At 45.7% G+C, this 19,236-nt stretch overlaps 1 protein-coding gene across 5 annotated transcripts in view; it reads right to left on the bottom strand.

The window, feature by feature from the left end:
- Kif6 (kinesin family member 6) overlaps nucleotides 1–19,236 on the bottom strand; it is a 294,750-nt gene that overhangs the window by 61,258 nt on the left and 214,256 nt on the right. For 4 of the 5 annotated variants that reach the window (XM_006524391.4, NM_177052.3, XM_011246494.3 and 1 more), the window contains 2 exons: nucleotides 16,341–16,449; nucleotides 9,383–9,438 (listed from right to left, as the gene is read on the bottom strand). In XM_006524391.4, coding sequence (XP_006524454.1) covers nucleotides 9,383–9,438; nucleotides 16,341–16,449 — 165 coding nt within the window. Of the gene's footprint in view, nucleotides 1–938; nucleotides 4,376–9,382; nucleotides 9,439–16,340; nucleotides 16,450–19,236 lie in introns of those variants that run through there. The other variant, XM_006524393.4, reaches the window with a different exon arrangement.

The raw sequence follows: 19,236 nt of genomic DNA, 5'->3' as shown, positions 1-19,236 counted from the left end.
AGATAGATAGATAGATAGATAGATAAGCAGATAGATAAGTAGACAGACAGATAGACATACTGATAGATCAGATAGATAAATAAATTAAAACAATGAAAAAATTATAAATCATTCAAGTATCATGATTAATGTTTTTGATATAGATTAAATCAACCAAATCAATATACTTGGTGATAAAATTTCCAGTTCAGTAGTGAAGTCATCCAACTCTGGCCTGGCAAACACCTTAACCATCTGTATCATGCTGTTATTTCTTCTTGCAGTGGCTCTTGGCTTTAATGCAAGTGATGGAAATCCACTGTGCCCTTTGATGTGATGTTTCACCAAAAATCTTTGCAGTGTCATTTTTGGGTATAGGGGCAGTGTCGCAGTGAGGAAGAGTAAATTAACTTCCTGATTCTCAATAACTTAGAAACAAACACACACACACACACACACACACACACACACACACACACACACACACCACACAAACCAGGCAAACTAGTGTCACCCCCACCCCTGCACCCTTTTTTTCTCTTTCTTTCTTTCTTTCTTTCTTTCTTTCTTTCTTTCTTTCTTTCTTTCTTTCTTTCTTTCTTTCTTCCTTCCTTCCTTCCTTCCTTCCTTCCTTCCTTCCTTCCTTCCTTTCTTTCTTTCTTTCTTTCTTTCTTTCTTTCTTTCTTTCTTTTGTAAACAGAGAAAAGCAACCATCTAAGTTTCTTTTGAAAATCTTAAGAGCAAAAATTAAAATGAGTTACAGGCTGGAGGAAAACATCTGCTACCTATTCAGTAGACAAAGGCCCCATTTCCAGAGCACACAGAGCTGCTGTGCATCAAAGCACAAACTCCAACCATCTAGGCAGCAAAGAGGACGAGGCCCATGAGAAAGGGCCTGTTAGTTTTGCCAGCTGTTTGGGAAAACGCAAATGAAACAAGGATGCACCACAGTTTTCTCTGCAACTGGCAAGAGCTGATGTCACATGCAAGGACATGTGTGGGAACGTGGGCGCTGCTGTGGACAGAGGGAGTATATGCCAACGAAGCCCCTTGGGTTGGTGACCAAGGAGCTGAGAAAACTAAACGTGGCTGACACTGTTCCTCCCTTTCATGCCACATCTCAATATCTTGCCCCTAAACTCTCACATCTCTATGTGCAAGTGCATGTATTGTTTTTATAGAAAAAAAATGGTGTGTGTGAAACATTTGTTATAACCGGTCTGATAGAACATTTTATTCACCACCAAAACCAAATAACACACCAAAATATAGAGGGTTCAGTGAGAAAGCGGGGTAAGGAATAACACGTGGATGGCCATGTTAATAAATTGTTTGTCTGTCTGTCTGTCTGTCTGTCTGTTGACCTGTCTTTATTACTAACCAGTCAAACTTCACCCTATCATCTATGTACCTATATTACTTATCTGTCACATTATTGATCTATCACCGACCGATCTGTCCCCTGGCTACGAATGCATAGAGAAAGTAAGAAGAGACTTGGCAGTGTTGCAGGCAGTGCATCTGTCTGCAGAGGTAACAGGCTGGCACTGCAGGGCAGGAAGTAAGGCGGGATTTTACACTTCTATACACGTATGGTAACCTTTCTCTTGCTCTCGTCATTAATTTTCTTTTTTGAGGTTTCCGTTGTCTTTGGTTAACTATAATGTGAAAATGTTAACACAGAAACCCTAGAAGTAAGCAGCATCTAAGTTTTAAACTGAGGCTGCTCTCTCTGGCCTGATGGAACTTGATAGTATAGTGCCATCCTGGCCAGTCCAGAATGTAAATCATCCTTGGTACAGTGTATCCATCAGTTGTGAATAACAATCTTCACATCAGATACACTATCATAGTATTGCAGTGTGAGAGTGCGAATGCGTGTGGTGTGTGTGTGTGTGTGTGTGTGTGTGTGTGTGTGTGTGTGTGAGTGTATGGGTACATGTGTGCATGCATGTCTGTGTGTGTGTATTTGTATGTGTGTGTATGTATGGGTACATGTGTGCATGCATGTCTGTGTGTGTATGTGTGTGTGCGTGTCTTTAAGCACTCACATCTTATTTTACTTCATGATTATCCTTAGATGCAAGGGCGGCTGGCAATTCATGGGAAGCCATGGGCACCTCTTTAATGTCTGTCTCCCTGTAAGAGGAACAATGACACGGAACAGTGCAGTCCTCTGCCTTAGTCAGGGGAGCCTGGCACTGGATGATGGTCAGAGCAGAGACTCAGAACCTGATGGAATGCTGAGACCAAGGGGCTGCCTAGTGCTCAGCTCTCAGTGGGACATCCTTTCCATCCACCCTGAGGCCCAGGGGATGTCACAGAAAAGGGCTGGCAGTACTCGGAACTGTAAGACCTGGAGGACGGGGAGGAGCACTAAAAAAATGCTGTCATCCAGATGTGACAGGATTGATGAAGTCATGAGCACATGGCAGCTGTGGACCACACAGACCATGACAGTAGGAGAGGCCACCAGGAATGAGAGGGGGATGAGAGAAGGTAGTGGGGGTATACTCAGCTCACGATACACTGTATGCCTGAAAGAAACTGACAGAAATATGAAACTAGTAAAAGCAAAAAAAAAAAAAAAGGAAGGATCTGATTGCTACAAGATGAGAAAATATTTGTGAATGAATGGCGAAAACTCATCCACAGAATTTTTTGAAGTATATTGTTAAAATGATTTTATTCTATTACTACTTATGATTAATCTTGATGTACTTAATTATACATAAATTGGCAAAGGATCTTCTACACATAGGAAAAAGCTTGGTAAACACAGACAGACAGACAGACAGACAGACACACGGTCTAATACTATGCATAGGCCCAGGGATCCTGTGGCAAATCCCTACTGATAGAGAACCACTGAAGTGATGTACGAACAACATATTTGTGAATCACTTTTGCAATTAAAAGAAGACATGCTGAACTCTGGAAGGCATCTCTAGCCTTCTGAACCCCAGGGCAGAGGGGAGAGCATCTAGCACAGCAGACCTTCCCTGTGGTGGCTCTGCCTTGCTATCTTCCTTTATTATCCTCCAGCTAGGAAAGTTGGGGAAGGCTCTTCATTCTCAGGGGCTCCTTTCCTTTCCTTACCGACTTGAACTTGGAGAAGATACCGCACACGGCAGCACGACAGTAGTGTTTCTGTGCTTGCTTCCCAGTTGGGTTGTGAGGTTTCCTGCTTTCCGACTGAACACTAATCTTGGAGCCCAGGAGAAAAGGGGTGCAAGGTGCTGGCTCCACTCCTCTGTGGCTGCAGACTACGGGGCGGGCCAAGCCCCTTCTCTGTCTCGGCAGCACTGCCTGTACGCAGAGACGCATGGGAGCTCTCTTGAAGTCAGCCAGCAGGACTGTAGCTGCGACGTGGTCATTCTGACTCTAGCCCAAAGTCTGTCCCAAGGCATGTGGTGGTGGCAGTCTTATTTTACTCCACAGAGTTCCAGACAGTCCCAGACTTCAGGACGTCTTCACCATGGTACTCCTGAGCTCTTTTGCCTCTGGCCACCCTGCAAGCCTCACTCTGGGAGCTGCCTGGGGCTTTTACTATTTTTCCTACACAAATGGACCGGGCTGGGCTTTGTCCCTGGATGCCTGATTAGTGATGCTGGTTGCTTGTAGGTCGGTCTGTGTGACAGCATCTCTGCTTTTTAGATGAAGTTCAACAGCAGACATCTACTTGGGAGGGGAGTGCCTAGTGACTTGTGATATTCTTTGCAGGCTTCGGTAAGCTGTGACGTAGACACCGGATTAGAGAACGGATCTGGCCTAGAGGGTCATGTGACTAAGGGAGGGAGGTCTCGAACCGAGGCTGTTTCCACCGTGAGTGGATTGGCTGCCTTGTGAGGAGAGCAGTAGGTATCTCAGCCTTGTGTGTTTTCTCTTCTGAATGCTATTGGGTGACCTTCAGCAGACCACTCATTAGTTTTCAGGGTGGTCAAGAAGGGACCCAGCAAGTCCTCTGCTGCACGCAGCAAATGAGCATCATTATGGCCCTTTCCATTTCTGCCTGTCATCCCCCTTCCAGTCAACAGAAGACAGTGGAATACCCCTGCCATCCACAGAGATGACATTCCACTAACTCTTCCTGGGACAATCAGAGAGCTGAGCCAGGCTGGAGATGGCATTTAAAAATAGTTCATATCCCTTAGAAGAGTGCTGAGCCCAGGGGGACCACCCACTCGGGCAAGCCACTGTCCCCATGGCATCCGTGAGCTGCCTGCTTGACATGGAGTTGACACTGTACTGCGGGCTTTTTTTTCCTGATATCTAGATGATGGTGTCTGCTGGCAAAGTTATTTTTGAGATACAAGAATGGAAATTATCAGGTCAAGGCTGTTACGACGAGATTAAAATGCATCTGCCTTCTCCCGAACGACCTGAAAGTGTTTTCCTGGGAGAGGAAGAGACATTTTATTTTAAGGCATTTCATTATCGCAAGTGGTGTCGGGAAAACTGGTGACTTGAAAGATATCCTGCTTTGAGCCTCAGCTTATGCCGTCTTCCACAATAAATCCCAAGTGAACTCAATTTGAAAATGTTAACAATAAAGAAAATCTATAAGGATATTTAGGGAAGTATTAAATAGATACTTAGCAGTGAAGTTGCCTTGTCATTTGCCCAAATGGCCTTCCTAGGTGCAAAAACATGGGAGAAATCATAAAAGAAAATAATCAGCAGATGTGGCTGTGTAAAATGACAACCTACAATGCTCCCCATAGAGACTGATTAATACTGCTGCCAGAGCCAAGGGGCAGTGTGCTGAGTGAGGTTCTTCTCTTCTTCGAGAACCAAGAGACCAAGAGGCTGATGTTGGCCCAGTGAGGTGGCTTATGTTTAAAGATAGCAAGGCAGACGATTCTCTCCCAGGACCCACATGGTGGTAGAGAGAATCGGATCCCATGGGAGAGAACTGGATCTCACAGGTTATTCTCGCCACATGTGGGCCACAGCATACTCCCACATAAAATAGATATGTAGAAAAGGTTTTAAAAGGCATACTCTGTTCATGTCATTATAATCCGATAAAATGAGCTGGATGTTCTTATTTCGTTCGTTTGTGATACAACAGCAGAAACCAGCACTTAGTAGGTGCAAAACTCCGCTAATTAAGGCAAGGTCAAAGTCCACCATGGCTAGATAACCTCCGAGCTTGGTGCAATATGGAATCCCCCTTCATTGGCAGGGATTTTTTTTCTCTGATCTTGTCTGGGGAATTCTAAGCCACCACACATGCCTCTTTCTGAGGACTACCACATAGCCTTAGTTGGATTACAGGATCAATTTCCTTTCTCCTGATAAGAACCTGTTCAGCTAGCACCTGAGATCTAATGAGGCATTTTGGTGGTACCCTAAGCCCTCAGCCAATGACCTCTGCCCGTTCTGGATGTTACTACCCTCAGTCCTCCATAACCATATGAGCCCTGAACCACCCTAAGTCAAGTTGATCTGCCTCTTGATAGCTGGTGCTGGTGTGGTCATTCACCATAAGTGTTTCTACATGCCCTCCTCCCATCTCCATTTGGAGTCTCTGCTCTCTTTGCCCTTGTGGACCATATTGGCTGATGAACCATGATGGTGGGGAAAACCACAAGGAGTAGGACCAAGACTGAAGCTCCAGAAGCTGCTCACACATAGAATACACCAGAGCTGGAGGGCAGGAGATGACATCCCTCTTGGTTACCATGGGAGATGTAACGCTGAGCAATGATTTCTCAAGATCCCAAATGCATGAAGCAAAGATTTTCAAAGGATTCTGAAGTAAAGGAGACCAGGCATCCAGAACATTTTGCTGGCTTCTTGGCTATTTACATTTTTTTGTTTTACTCTTTCTCATTGCTCCTTGTGCTACGTTCTCTGTTAAATTTTATTTTCAGTACTTGGGAGAGAACCCAGGGCCTATTACATACCAGGAAAGCTCTGAGCTACTGAGCTCAAGGCCTTCCTACAATGTTTGAGTTCATCACAGCCTTGTGCTGATCAACTCCTGTGATATCAGCTTCCATTGAGTTTCTCTGCTTAAGGGATCCTGGGTGGGGGAGTGGGTGTCAGGATTTACAATCCAACTGATTTGCCTACCTACTAAGGCAGCTGGTTCCTGGCGTGGCATAGGATGGACCTTGCCAGGGTATAGCCATTTACTGTCCTTCATTGCCAAAGAGGATATAGCCAATGGTGGCACACTGATGTAGAATGACAGATGCCAGGACCCTAAGAGGTGAAAAGTGACAGATAGATGCTGCTAAGGCAGTCTGCTGTCCCCAGATTTCAGACTCAATGGCAACTTTAGAGACAGGCTGGATGGCAATAGAGTGGACATAAAAGTGTTTAGAACACAATCCATGTGACTTAAAAGCTGCTGAATGCTTCAATGTGTGGGACAGGTACACAGAAGGACAGCTGCTCCCCCACAGAAACAGAGACCTATTAATTTTCAGAGAGATTCTAAACGGGTTATTTCTTCCAATTTTAAATCCAACTTGCTACAAGATCAAGATTGATGTAAGTAAACTATTGAGAAGGAAGTGTGTAGAAAGTGTGTGTGTGTGTGTGTGTGTGTGTGTGTGTGTGTGTGTGTTATGCATGCATGTGTGTTAGTGTGTGCGCACACACATGGGAAAGTATGTTGCATATCAGGTGTCTGGCTTCAAAGCTTTCCACATTATTGTTTGAGACAGAGTCTTTTGCTAAACTTGAAGGAGACCCATTTTTGAAGTTCACCTATCTTCGGTAGGCTGGCTGGCCAGCAGGCTACTAGCATCCTCCTGTCCCATGGCCAGGCTTGCCTTTTATATGGGTGCTGTGAATTTGAACTTTGGTCTTCTTGTGTGTGTAGCAAGTGCTCTTGACCACTAAGCTATCTCACTAGTACCAGCAATAGTTATCCACCTTGTTAGTTGCTTTCTTGACAAAAGGCATTAATAGGGGAGTTTTACTATATAAGAATAGATGTTATTTGGCTGCTGGTGAAATAGAAAGTGTTCAGGAATCTCGAAGGATGAAACTCAAGACACTGCTGTAGGTCACAATGCAGAGAAAAACAAATTGACAGAGGAGACAGTGGCTACTTGAACTTTCGACATACGGGTTTGTTGATCTGCAGTTTCCTCTCTGCGGGCCAATTATAAGTACACTCCATGGCATCTGAGCATGCCCAGAGCTGGGATATGGCAGTGCCGGAGAGCAAATCTGAGTCAGGGCCCCAGCCATGGCCCAGGCTCTCTGTGCTCTGCACCTGCCTCTTAGAAATGCTCAGATTTTTTTCCCTTCTGCTCCTTTAATTTTAACCTGTCATCTGAATGATGCTGTGATGTGGGCTCTTCCCTGTGGCTAGGCACAGTGAGAGTGTTGTTCAGCTCTCAGGCTGGCTCTCCACAGTCCACTCATCTTGGTCCTCTTAGATCAAGAAGACAGTGTGAAAAGTAGTGGTGGTGGCAAAAGGGTCATTGGCTGAGCTTGTACCACTAAATAGCTGCTTTCTTGCTATTACTGGAGGCTTGAATCTCAGTATTGATGTCCATTCTGCTTGCTGTTTTCTGGGGAAATAGAACCCTAATGTTTACTTGCCCTGGGCTTTTAATAGCATGCCTGGATCCTCTGTGTATCAGTCACAAACAGAACTCTAGTGTGGGCAGGTTAAGTATAGCTTAGACCCCTTAACCCCTTAGAATGGGAGTAAACTGGATCTGACAAGCAACAAGAGGGATGGGTAGGACCATTGTTACATTCTACATTAGGAAGGCATATTTGCTGCACACCATATTGTAGAAAGGAATCTGGGATGTACATGTTATTGGTGGCCTAGCATGTACATATGCTTGATGATTACAGTGGAAGAGCTACCAAAGGTCTGAAACCTTTTGACATAGAAATATCGATGTACTGTTACATACAGACATTCACTAACAAGATCTAATGGTGGATCTAATCACTACTCTCATGCTCAAGAAACATCAAAGATACTTGACAAAGGTTGCCACCTGGTGAGCTCTAGTTCACCTTGCAGGTGCTCTTCACTCCACACCACTGTTTGCCTGCACCACTGAAGGTAGTACCACATTTCAGCTGAGTTAGTGTCTTCCTCTATCACATTTCATTTCTGTTGCCATGATAAAACTGCCCTGACAAAAAGCAATGGAGAGGGAAAAGGCTAACAATCACAGAAGAGGATCATGGTGAACTTAAAATACCAAGTCACATCACATCCAGGCAAGGAGAGAGAGAGAGAGAAAGAGAGAGAGAGAGAGAGAGAGAGAGAGAGAGAGAGAGAGAGAGAGAGAGAGGAGCATGCTTACTGCTTAGCCCACTCTCTCCATTCTTATTTAGTACAAGACTAAAACTAGGGAATGGTGCCACCCACAGTGGACTGGGTCTTTCCATATCCATTAACATGATCAAGACAACACCCACCCTCCCTCAGACACATCCACAGACCTACTTGATCCAGACAATCCCTCACTGTGACTCCTTTCCTAGGTGTTACTAGATTGTGTCACCCTTATGATTAAAAGCAATCACCACACCATCCTAGCTCCTGGGCCCCAAGATGAGACACAGGGATTCTCAGTGTAGGGGTGGCTTAGGGTCTAGGTGCCTTAGTTCTTTCATGTCCAATCACAGAAGCGAACTGTTTCCTTGACTTAGACAGACTGAGCCTATCCTGATTTTCTATGCTGTGTAGAATAAGCCTAGAAAGTGGCTTCTGAGGGGTGGGTGGGGGTCAAGAAAGAGCCAAAGGACCAGTTGCAAACAGGCAGCAGTTGCTTCCTGGAACACTGAGACAGAAGGATCCGCTCTGTGAAGCAGTTCTATCTGGGAGACGGATCTTGGTTGTGTTTTATAGTTTAGAGTAAGAGATGTTCTCCTCTTGCTTTGAACAGATTTGAAGTGCCTATGTTTTCAAGTTTTTTTTCTGTTGCCTTAATCTCTCTTATCCAGGCAAGTTCACCTAAATGAGGGAGCTTGGTGGCTGGGCGTGTGCACTAGCTCATTTTGGCTTCCCATCTTCCCACTGGCTTTAGGGATGGTGCTGAAATTGCACATGTGTGCAAAAAAAAAAAAAATGCACCAGCTCAGCTTTGGGCAGTGCAACAGCATTTCACAGCCCTTGGAAATATGAGACAATGTTGCCATGATGACATGGCTATGACAGATTGAGCTACTGCTGAAACACACAGGGGGAGTAAATCTTTCTCACTGGGGGAGGCCAACCCTGTGAGTACCCTGTACAAGCTCAGGCCTGACACACACAAAGGTGCCTTTCATAAAGAGGGTGTGTGTCGCGGCTTCCTGGGCAGGGATGCAAGCTAGACTTTGTGGCTCTATGAGGAAGGTAGACCACCATCCAATGTCCACTGGGAAATGCTCTGTGAAAGAAGCTTCCAGAAAATCGTCTGCTTACCAATTTTACTTCTTGCTTCATTTATACTTTCTCCCAGAGCTTTTGCTTCAGAAAATCTGGAGGAAAAAAAATAAAACAATAAAGGCAATTTTAACTTATTGCTATCTTATATTATGTTTGAAAAAATAAGAGCTGTCTGAGAGGTTCCTAGGATGGGATGATTATAAAAGAAAATCGAAATAAGCTTAATGTGGTATGATTACAAAGAAAGACTGAAATTTGTTTGATTTACATCTACCAGGAAATAGAGCAATGGCTTAGTGGGTAAGACTACTGCCTGCACTTTCAGGGAACCTGGCTTCAATCCCCAGCACTGGAATGGTGGTTCGCTGCCATCTATAATTCCAGTCTTAGGTGATCCAACACCCTCCTCTGGTTTTTAGGGACATTGCATGCATGTAGTGCACACATAGACATGCAGGCAAAACACCTAAACACACACACACACACACACACACACACACACACACACACACACACACACACACGAAATAAAATACATTTGTTATTATATTCATTAATGAATTAATTCTATTTCTGCTGTTTTATGGTGCAAGGATACCAGAATGAAATGTGGTAATAAGGTTTTTCTACCATGATGCCTACGTTATAGTCAAAGAAAATATTCTTAAATATCATTGACTTGTTGACCTATAGAACTGTAGCAGATATCAGCCACTGATGACCAGTCAGGAGACAAATCAGGACACTTTCTATGTTGGGTAACAATAGCCACAGTGCTTGAGTTGATCTAGGAAGGGGCCTATCTATGTGTGGGGTATAGACAAGACCTTCTTGTGTAAGTTGGGAGTGATTGGGATTTTGAGGGATCACAGAATTTTAGAAACGTTTTCTTCTAGAAGTTTCCAAAACACATATAAAACAGAGAGCAAGTTAGACTAAATCCTTCTATCCTACTGCCCCATTTTTCTATTGGCCATCTTAGGTCAACAATCTCTCTTCTCCCTCCTCTTCTTCCATCCTCCTCAAATCTCAAAGGCTTCCAGAGAAGCCTAGCTATCTTAGCATTTGGTCCATGACTCCTTCATCTGTATGGAGATTTAGTAGATGAAGCGAGGGCCAGGGGACCACCAGTGCTCCATGATAGCTGGGAAAGTGGTGACAGTTCTGACCTTGCTGCTTTCTGAGTCAGTGTGTTGGCCAAGGGAAGAGTACTGAACTTTCCTACAAGGCTGGGTGGCTAAGGACTCCACCCCTGGTTTCCAAATGGAGGCTGTTCATGTCTTCTCAGTGAAGGCCTTGAATCACCATTCAGGGACCCAGTGCAGAAGCATCTAGCAAAATGCAGGCTCGTTCAGCTCAGCAGACATTCACGGGAAGTGTGGACCGAAGCGCTGGACTCCATGTGCTGGTGACTGATCGCTGCCAGGCAACAGAGACTCTTGTGGGGGAGCTAGGAGGTGGGGTTGTATTCTGGAAGCAGGAACCACATCCTCACAGCTAACCAAGCTTCTAATGAAGTGGTCCCTGCAGATGCACACTAGGGGCACTGACTACCCACTTTCTCATTGTCACAGGGAACTGAAATGCAGTCCGACGTGACTTGGAGAATGCTATTTTTGCCCTTGGTGTGTGAGAGCCGAGGATAAGATGCACTCAGCAGGAAGCAGTGAGGAAACACACAGCTGGCTACCCCACACACAATTCACTGGAGAACTCAGGCAGGGGCAGCTCGGACGTAGGCTCCAGAGACCTGGAGCCAAATTTGAGTGAGCCTGCCTTGGGAACACTGATTGAAGTTACCTCCAGTTTTATGTTCCAACACTGAAGCAGTTTTATGGACTTTTTTTTTAATGGTAACTCAACCACACCAAAAAAATCTGTAAATCAAGGCATAAAACAAAACAAAACAAAACAAAACAAAACAAAAAAACCCTTGGTGGAAACATCAGAGAGGTGGGTTATAGTTAGGTAGATGTTCTCTCATGACAGTCTTAGCCCTTCCTTTGGTGGAGAATTCTTTTTGTTCTTAGTTAATACGTTCCATGGGTTTTTATCTTTCTTATTAGGATGACAGCTCTGGCTCAGAGTTGTGTGAGGGATGGCTCGTGTTAGGCTGAAGGTTACTCTTCCTGCAACACTCCAACCTCTCCATATCACTGGCGTTTTAATCAGTGAGTTAGCCTGTGTAGACAGCTCCTTTGCAGGAACTCAGAGCATGCGAGTAGAGGACAGAAGTCTACGTCACCTGTCTTCTTCAGTCACTCTCCACCTTGTCTTTTGAGACGGTTGTCTCTTACGGGACCTGAGGCTCACAGGTATGGCTAGGCTGGCTGCCTGGGGAGCTCCAGGGGTCTCCCTGTCCCTGCCCTCCTCCGTGCCAGGCTTACAGAAGCAAGGTGCCATGCCAGGCTTCTGATGGAAGCTCTGAAGACCTGAGCTCAGTTCCCCAGGCTGGTGCAGCAACTACTTTCTCTCCAGGTCTATTGTGATGAAGCTCCAGCCTGGCTTTCCCTTGCATTTCTTTTGCATATTAAAGTTCCTTCCCTATGTGTCTCTTCCGCTGTTCTCTCTGGCTGGCTGAGAATTCCTTCCCTGATTCTCAGGAGGTCTGGCACCATCCTTTACAAACAAACCTTAAGCAGTTTCCTTGGTTGCTGAGCCCTCAAAGTCAATTTCAAATAGGTGTTCTCAGACAAAATGGTTTTCTAAGTAGCGCGCGCAAGTGTGTGTGTGTGTGTGTGTGCTCCTGCGCACATGCTCCTGTGTGTCCAATTCTTTTAAGAACCAGGGGCATGCTGAGAAGATTCTAATCTAGTCTCTGCTCTCAGAGTTTATAATTCTAGTTCAGCAGACAAAGTATAAATATCAATATAAAAATCAAGTGGAAAAATAATAAAGGTTAAAATTAAAGTCTAACTGGAGCCGGAGAGCTCCTGTTTGTCCTGGGTAGCATTTCCAGATGGTGCCAGTGACTTCCCAACCCACTTCTCTATTGCCTGGGGACTGCTGTTCACTTCTATGCTACAAGGATCCAACTGAATGAGGGGTGATTTTCTTGGTTTAGCTCACATTATTAATGCCTTGATTTCCAATCATTGTTCTTTTCTCTGTTCATTTCCCCTTTTGTTACTTAATGGGTACTTTGTGTCTGATAGTTTCAGTGTGTAAGAGGGTTTTGACACAAAATAAAGTCTCCCTGTGCGTTGCTTGGGCACTGATATTTACAGAACACAGGGTGGCCAGCCCCTCTTATTATTATATATTAGGACGATGAATCATGTCTACAAGAGAGAATGATTATGAATAACAATTACTTTCCAGTGGGGGGAAAAACACTCCACTGAAGAATTGGTTCAAACACTGTAGGCCAATGAAGGCCAAATGTCCTGTGAATGTGACATCTTATTTCTCTTGTCACATACAGACAGCTAAGCCTCCCCAAAACCAGGGGCCAGCATTCAGGCACACCAGAAGCGTATGCACTGAAGTGCACTGGTGAACAAAGACTAGACTGCCTCCTGCTGTAGTGCATGGGGTATACAGGTCACCCAGGTGCCCTCCTGAAACCCCAAGTGGAGAGAACCATGGGAGATTCTGGGGATGCCAACAATCCTTCCATTAGGGATTAGCCTCTTGTTGTGGGCTAGAGATCTGTATTTGGTCAGGTAGATCCAGTCTCAACAGGATGACATACCCAAACCATCAGACCACAGAGTTTCTAGATGTGAGACAAGGGGAATAAGATGGGAGGGCCAGGCCAGTGGGTCCTGGGTGCTGAGGGATAATAGAAAGGTGAAAGCTACATTAGAGTGGGAGACTGAAGGCCAGCCCAAGCCCAGAACCTCTGGTCTGTCTGAATCGTACTGACCACCATTTACAGATGTTTGTGTTGGTCCTCCCTTCCACTAGGGAGCAGTAGAGAAAATATTTGGAAGGCACCAGGATTTCTTGAAGTTTATGTTTTCTATGTCAGAGCCACAGGGAGGCCTGTGCTTCTGGAGGTTTATTTTTATGTTTGCAGCTGGAATATAGTTTTGTGTTGTTTGCCTTTTGTGTATATGTATATGTATATGTATATGTATATGTATATGTATATGTATATGTATATGTATATGTATATGTATATGTATATGTATATGTATACATATAAAATTTTCTCCTAGTCCTCTGCAGGCAGCTATGTGTGTGTGTGTGCATGAATTTGTGGCAAGTGAGTGTGTATATGTGATGATTAGTCTTCTTAGTTGAGTGTGTGTGTGTGTGTGTGTGTATGTATGAGTGTGTATGTGTGTGCACATGCACAGGTCTAGAATCACCCAGGAGACTCCCCTCTGGGCATGTCTGTGAGGATATTCCCAAGGAGAATTAAGTGAGAAGGGAAGACTCACTCTCTAAGCTGGCACCACCTTCCAGCAGGTGGCCTGGCTTTGAAGATGCCCCAATAAAAAGCAGGATATGTGGCTGTCACTGCCAATTGTTCACTGACTCTAGACTCTGTCTTCTTCTGCCTTCCAACATGGACACAATATCGATGACTCTGTTAGATTTCCATGCTGACGGGGTTGGACTGGGACTACTGAGTCTTCTCTATTTGTTGACTGGCAGCTACTGGGTTCTCAGTCTCTTTGGTGTGCAGATGCCCCCGTTGGACTCCCCAGACTGTACCCCATTAGCCAATCTAATAATTCCCATTTGTGGTAAGTATTTATCCCATTGGTTGTGTGCCTCCAGAGAACCTGCCCGACATAGCCGGTAGTCTCTAACAAGTGAGTAATGTCTGCGGATGAGAAAAAGAACAGAAGTCCAGAGAGGGCAAGGCTCCCAGTGGAACTAACTCCACTGCCTCTTGGCATGGAGCAGTTCCTTAATGAAACCATTATATTAACATCAAACAGATGTCGAATTTTCTTTTTAGAATGGGCTGTAGGCCAATGAAGGGCAGCTGTCCTGTTTATGTGACATCTTATCTCTCTTGTTTGTATACAGAAAGCTGAGCCTCCCCAAGACCATTCAGGCACACCAGAAGCGCATGCACTGACTCCCTCTCTTTCATTGGCTTTAAAGACTGACTTATTGCCTGGAAAAATATATATTTTCTATCTATATACTCTCTCTCTCTCTCTCTCTCTCTCTCTCTCTCTCTCTCTCTCTCCATATATATATATGAGTCTTGTCCATTCCTTTGCACAATGGCCAAGAGGAAGCAAGAGGAAAGTGGGAGTAGTGGCAGCTCTGCCCACTCTGGGCAAGCAAGTATGCTTTCCAGTAAAATCCAATAGCTGCTTAGGTTATCAGAACTCTACTGGACTGGAGGTCAGGGCAGCTTTGTATGGAGAAGACTTTGATAGAGCCACCCTGACAGCTATGATCTGCTTCCCCATCAGACATAGATCCAGTCTCAGATACAAGCCTAAAGCAGCCAGGAACCATCATGATTTCAGAGAACCAAAAATGAAGTATGCTGCTCATGTTGGTGGTTTTAAGACTTAGGTACACAAAACATTAATAGTTGGTGGGTGACTGTGTGTGTGTGTGTGTGTGTGTGTGTGTGTGTGTGTGTGTGTAAGGTCTCTCTGGCTCCATCCCCACGGCACTGAAGTCAGAGGCCCTTGAGTGGTCAAGTGCAGAGTTTTACATGGGTGCTGGGATATGAAATCAGGCCTTCATGCTTAAGTAGGAATCACTGTTACCTGTGAGTCATCTGTCTACCCCCATTCCTAGGGTAGACTCTGGTGGATCTTTTTGTATGGAGGTTTCTGGTTTGGGGTAAATACACTTGTAAATTTTTGGACCTGTGTTCCTTCCTAGTTTTGCCTTTAAGATCTATGCTTGTTGATGTGCAAGCATCTAATCCATCACACCAACACTACATCCTAACCCATGGATTTTCTGTTATATTGCCTGTCGACTGCTTAACATGGGGACTGAGAGCACGTTTAACTATCCCCAGCTATAAGCAGTGCAGCCATGAAAGTTCTCCTATCTGCCCTGCTAGGTGCCCAGGTGGGATATTTACCCTCCAGGTACAATTGATAGGGTCACAAGGTGCACACACTTCTTGGGATTAAGAGGGTCTAGTCCACTCTCCAGAGTGCTGGACTTGTGTTGTGTTACTGGGCTCCTGATGAACTCTGAGATATGCTCCTGTTCCTGGGAAACAGCTTCCAGTCAGCTTTCTCATCCTTCCTTTGTAGTGGCTGTATTAAGCCTTCATCTCTCATCAAGTCTTTTATCCATGCCAGTCTCCATTTTAACCAATCGTATGGAGGACCTAAGAAGAGGCCAATTCCATTGTCTTCTATTGCTTCTTTTTTTTTTTTTTTTTTTTTGAGGCTTGAACCTGCAGCTCAGGCTGGACATCAAGCCCCAGAGAACTGCTCTTCTCTCTCTCTCTCTCTCTCTCTCTCTCTCTCTCTTCCTTTTCCATTGTTGGGACTATAGGGCATAGTGCTGGTAACTAGAACTCAGGTCCTCACACATGCACAGCAAGCACGTGACCCACTTAGCCGCAGGCCCCCAGCCACCCCCCCCCCCAGCTTGACTTATTTTCCCCTGGAGATTATGAAGGCACTTGTAAGAGTCCCAGGTTGCGCTGGGCAGTGGTGGCGCATGACTTTAATCCCAGCACTTGGGAGGCAGAGGCAGGCAGATTTCTGAGTTCGAGGCCAGCCTGGTCTACCGAGTGAGTTCCAGGACAGCCAGGGCTACACAGAGAAACCCTGCTTCGAGGGGAAAAAAAGTCCTAGGTTGCTGAGAATTAGATACAAGGGGAGCACTGTCCATAGAGCTACTGCCGTCAGTAGTAGACCCCTGATCTACAAGTGGGTCACAGTAGTACTGGGATGGGAAAGCTCAGGGTGCACACAGGGAAATGTGAGACCATGGAGACTTTAGATCTTTCCTGCAGACAGTAGGCTGACGACTCAGAAGGTCAGAGTCTCTGGACTGGCTTACCTGACCTGAGGGGACCAGCAACTCTCTGACTCCATCTTACCTCTGCTTCAGAACCTGTTTGTTGTCCTCGATGGTGACACTGTCAGCGTGGTCCCTCTTGAAAATCTCAAAAGCCTCCTGGCGTCCCAGTGACATCTCCTCTCTCATCCCTATTTAGAGACACAGGGGGGATGGCTTCAGTCACATCATTTTGGGACGCCATTAAGCTTATTGCCACTTTATTCAGACCACAGAGCTGACTCCGGGGCTCCCTCAAGCCTGTAGCAGAGAGGTGATGACAGACAGGTGGTGCCTGACCAGAGGCTGTGCCTGTGAATCCACGGGGACAGGGGGACAGGGATAGGGCTTGGAATGCCTGGTTAGAGGAAATGAGAAACAGGCCTCCAAGCACCACCCCTCCCCCTGATGCTGAGCACATCTGTGAATCTACTTCCTGGTGGCACAGTTCTTCCTGTTTCCCCCTTTATGCCCCATTTTAGGTTGTTAAACTTCTCTCTGAATTTCCAGACATTTAGTAGCATAAATTAGAACCCAGATTGGAAGCTACAGAATCCACAAAGTTCTGCTTTAGCGTCTAGCTTCTATTTAACCTTATGTAATTCAGACTTACGTCCTGTGGCCGGTGAGGAAGGTCTTGGTCCTTAACCAGGAGTTAGTTATACACTCCATTCCAAAGCCCATTGTGGGAGGTCCCCAGTTTATGTCCAATTTTCACACCCTAATTTGCCACTGCCACTTGTAGGCCAACCCTCATGGCTTGGCTCTGCTCTCAGGACAAATTCTGGAGCCCAGCCTCAGAAAGTAGGTCCTTTAGAGGAAAAGGGTAGCTTCTTGCCCCAGCTTCTCGACTAAGGAGCCTCCAGAGGGAATGCTCATTTCAGGTGTGTACGCGGGTCCTCTGGAGAACCTAGGTCGCAGCTAAGTTTTGGATAAATGTACAGACTTTTGTCTTTTGAGAGAGGATCTCTTGTAGCTCAGGCTGACTTCCATCCTTCTAGGATGACCATGAACTCCAGACCCTCCTGCCTTTATCCTCCCAAGCACTGGGCTTTGTGTTCCACCACAGTTGCTTTAGGCTGTGCTGAGAAAGGAACTCAGGACTTGGTATGTGCTAGACCAGAACTCCTGTGTTTAAAAAAAAAAAGTCTGCCATTTTCCTCCTTACCACATCCTGCCAGAGACTTCTTCTCTTCTACTATCCAATACCTCTGCTGATCTTTGAAAAAGTCAGTCCTAGCCACATAGAACACATCGTCCCTCCCCGGGCTTGTGTCTGGGACAGTCAGTCCAGCAGACACTGTCTCTGGGCATGACACTCCTTTCCAGGGAAACGCAGATTCCTCCAGGGCCACAGATTGTCATTTTATCGGACTCGCAAGTGTTTTGCTCAAGGTTTGCATTCAGAAGATACTCAACCTTTGTCTGTTAGTTTAAGTTCATGCGGGCGATGAGCCCATTCTGACTGTTGGAGGAACACAGCCCAAGGCTTTGGGGAACATGTTCTTAACGGCCTTCATGCACCCCCAGCTCATTTCCCTGGAAAGAACCCTGCTATCTCCCATTCTCAGATCGAGGAACTGGCCCAGCTCATCTGACACCAATTTCATGACTACTGTGGTAAAAATAGCACCACAAGGAATGTCTGAATGGCACTGAGGTGATGTACATGGCACCCCACCCTCTTTGGTCAGGGCTCATTTCTGCCTCTGTCTGTCCCCCACACTCCTGAATGTACTTGAGGCTCACTGAGGCCATGTCACAGGGTGTGCATCTTCCTAGAGAAGCCAAAGAAAGAGAGCCAAGGTAGGCATGTCCTAGGTCTCCTCTGTCCCCAGGCTATGCCCAATTGTAACACAATATGCTTTGTGCTGTACAGTTAGCTCCACAGAGAACACACTGGGTCTTTCGGTGGGACCTTAAGGCTGCCACCCTCAGAGGAGGCTTTCACTCCTCAGATTCTATCAGGACTGGGACAGAAGGAGAAACTCTATGGCCTGTCCACTTCTTCTGCAGCTCCTGCCTTATTTGTTATGAGAACAGTGCACACTCTTAGGGAAGTAAGTCTGGGAGAGGACTTGGAATCAGCTAGACAGGCTCCCATTGTTGATGGGAGAGATTGTGGGAACAGGAAGGACATGGAGAGCATGTCCTTAGAGAATTTAGAAGGTTCTGATATGAAACTTGGAGCCATCAGTGTAACATGGTGACTATGAGCCGCTGATTTTCAAAGACCAGATAATTGAGAAGATAAGAACACGCCCGTTCTCACCACCAGGATGATGGTGATGCTGCTCCTACTATGTGCTGGAGGAGAATGCACTCTGGAATTTGGGTGGTTTGACTGTGGTGACCAAGGCTAGGTGGACATTGGTGCAAACAGTCAAAACCTGGCAAGTAGCTTTCCAAGTCGTAAAGAGAACAGGGTCGCTGACCTCAGTGGCTTATCTGAAGGGGAAGCAGGCTCTGGATTCTGCAGAGACTTCGGAAGGCTGCTGCATGGAGTGTGCAACCAGAGGCCCATGCAGATGCCTGAGGGGTGGATGCTGTTGAGCAGCTGATGCCCGTGAGCCTCGTTTCCATCTAAGCCTTCCTCCTGGCTGCCCCTGCCCTTGTGCACAGACTACATCTATCTCTTTTCAGATTATACAGATACACTCAATTTGTAGTCATCCTTCAAAGTAAAGAACAACGTTACTCAGTTCATTTCTGCTTTGCTCTCTCTCTTTGAGTTTAGGAAATGAGCTCTTCCTCCTGTGAGCAGCCCTTGCCTTTAAACAGGCATTGTACACATAAGAAAGGGCACGGAGAGCAGCCTCTGCACTTGAGAGCTCACCATGTACAGACATTTATGTATTCCCTCCCTCCAGAGGTGTTTATTTATCGTTGGCACAGGGCTAGGCACACAACATAGATGTGAGATTGGACGGGTAGATTGA

Source organism: Mus musculus, chromosome 17 (assembly GCF_000001635.26).
Source record: "Mus musculus strain C57BL/6J chromosome 17, GRCm38.p6 C57BL/6J".
Classification (NCBI taxonomy): Eukaryota; Metazoa; Chordata; class Mammalia; order Rodentia; family Muridae; genus Mus; species Mus musculus.
This window is presented reverse-complemented; position numbering and strand designations above follow the sequence as displayed.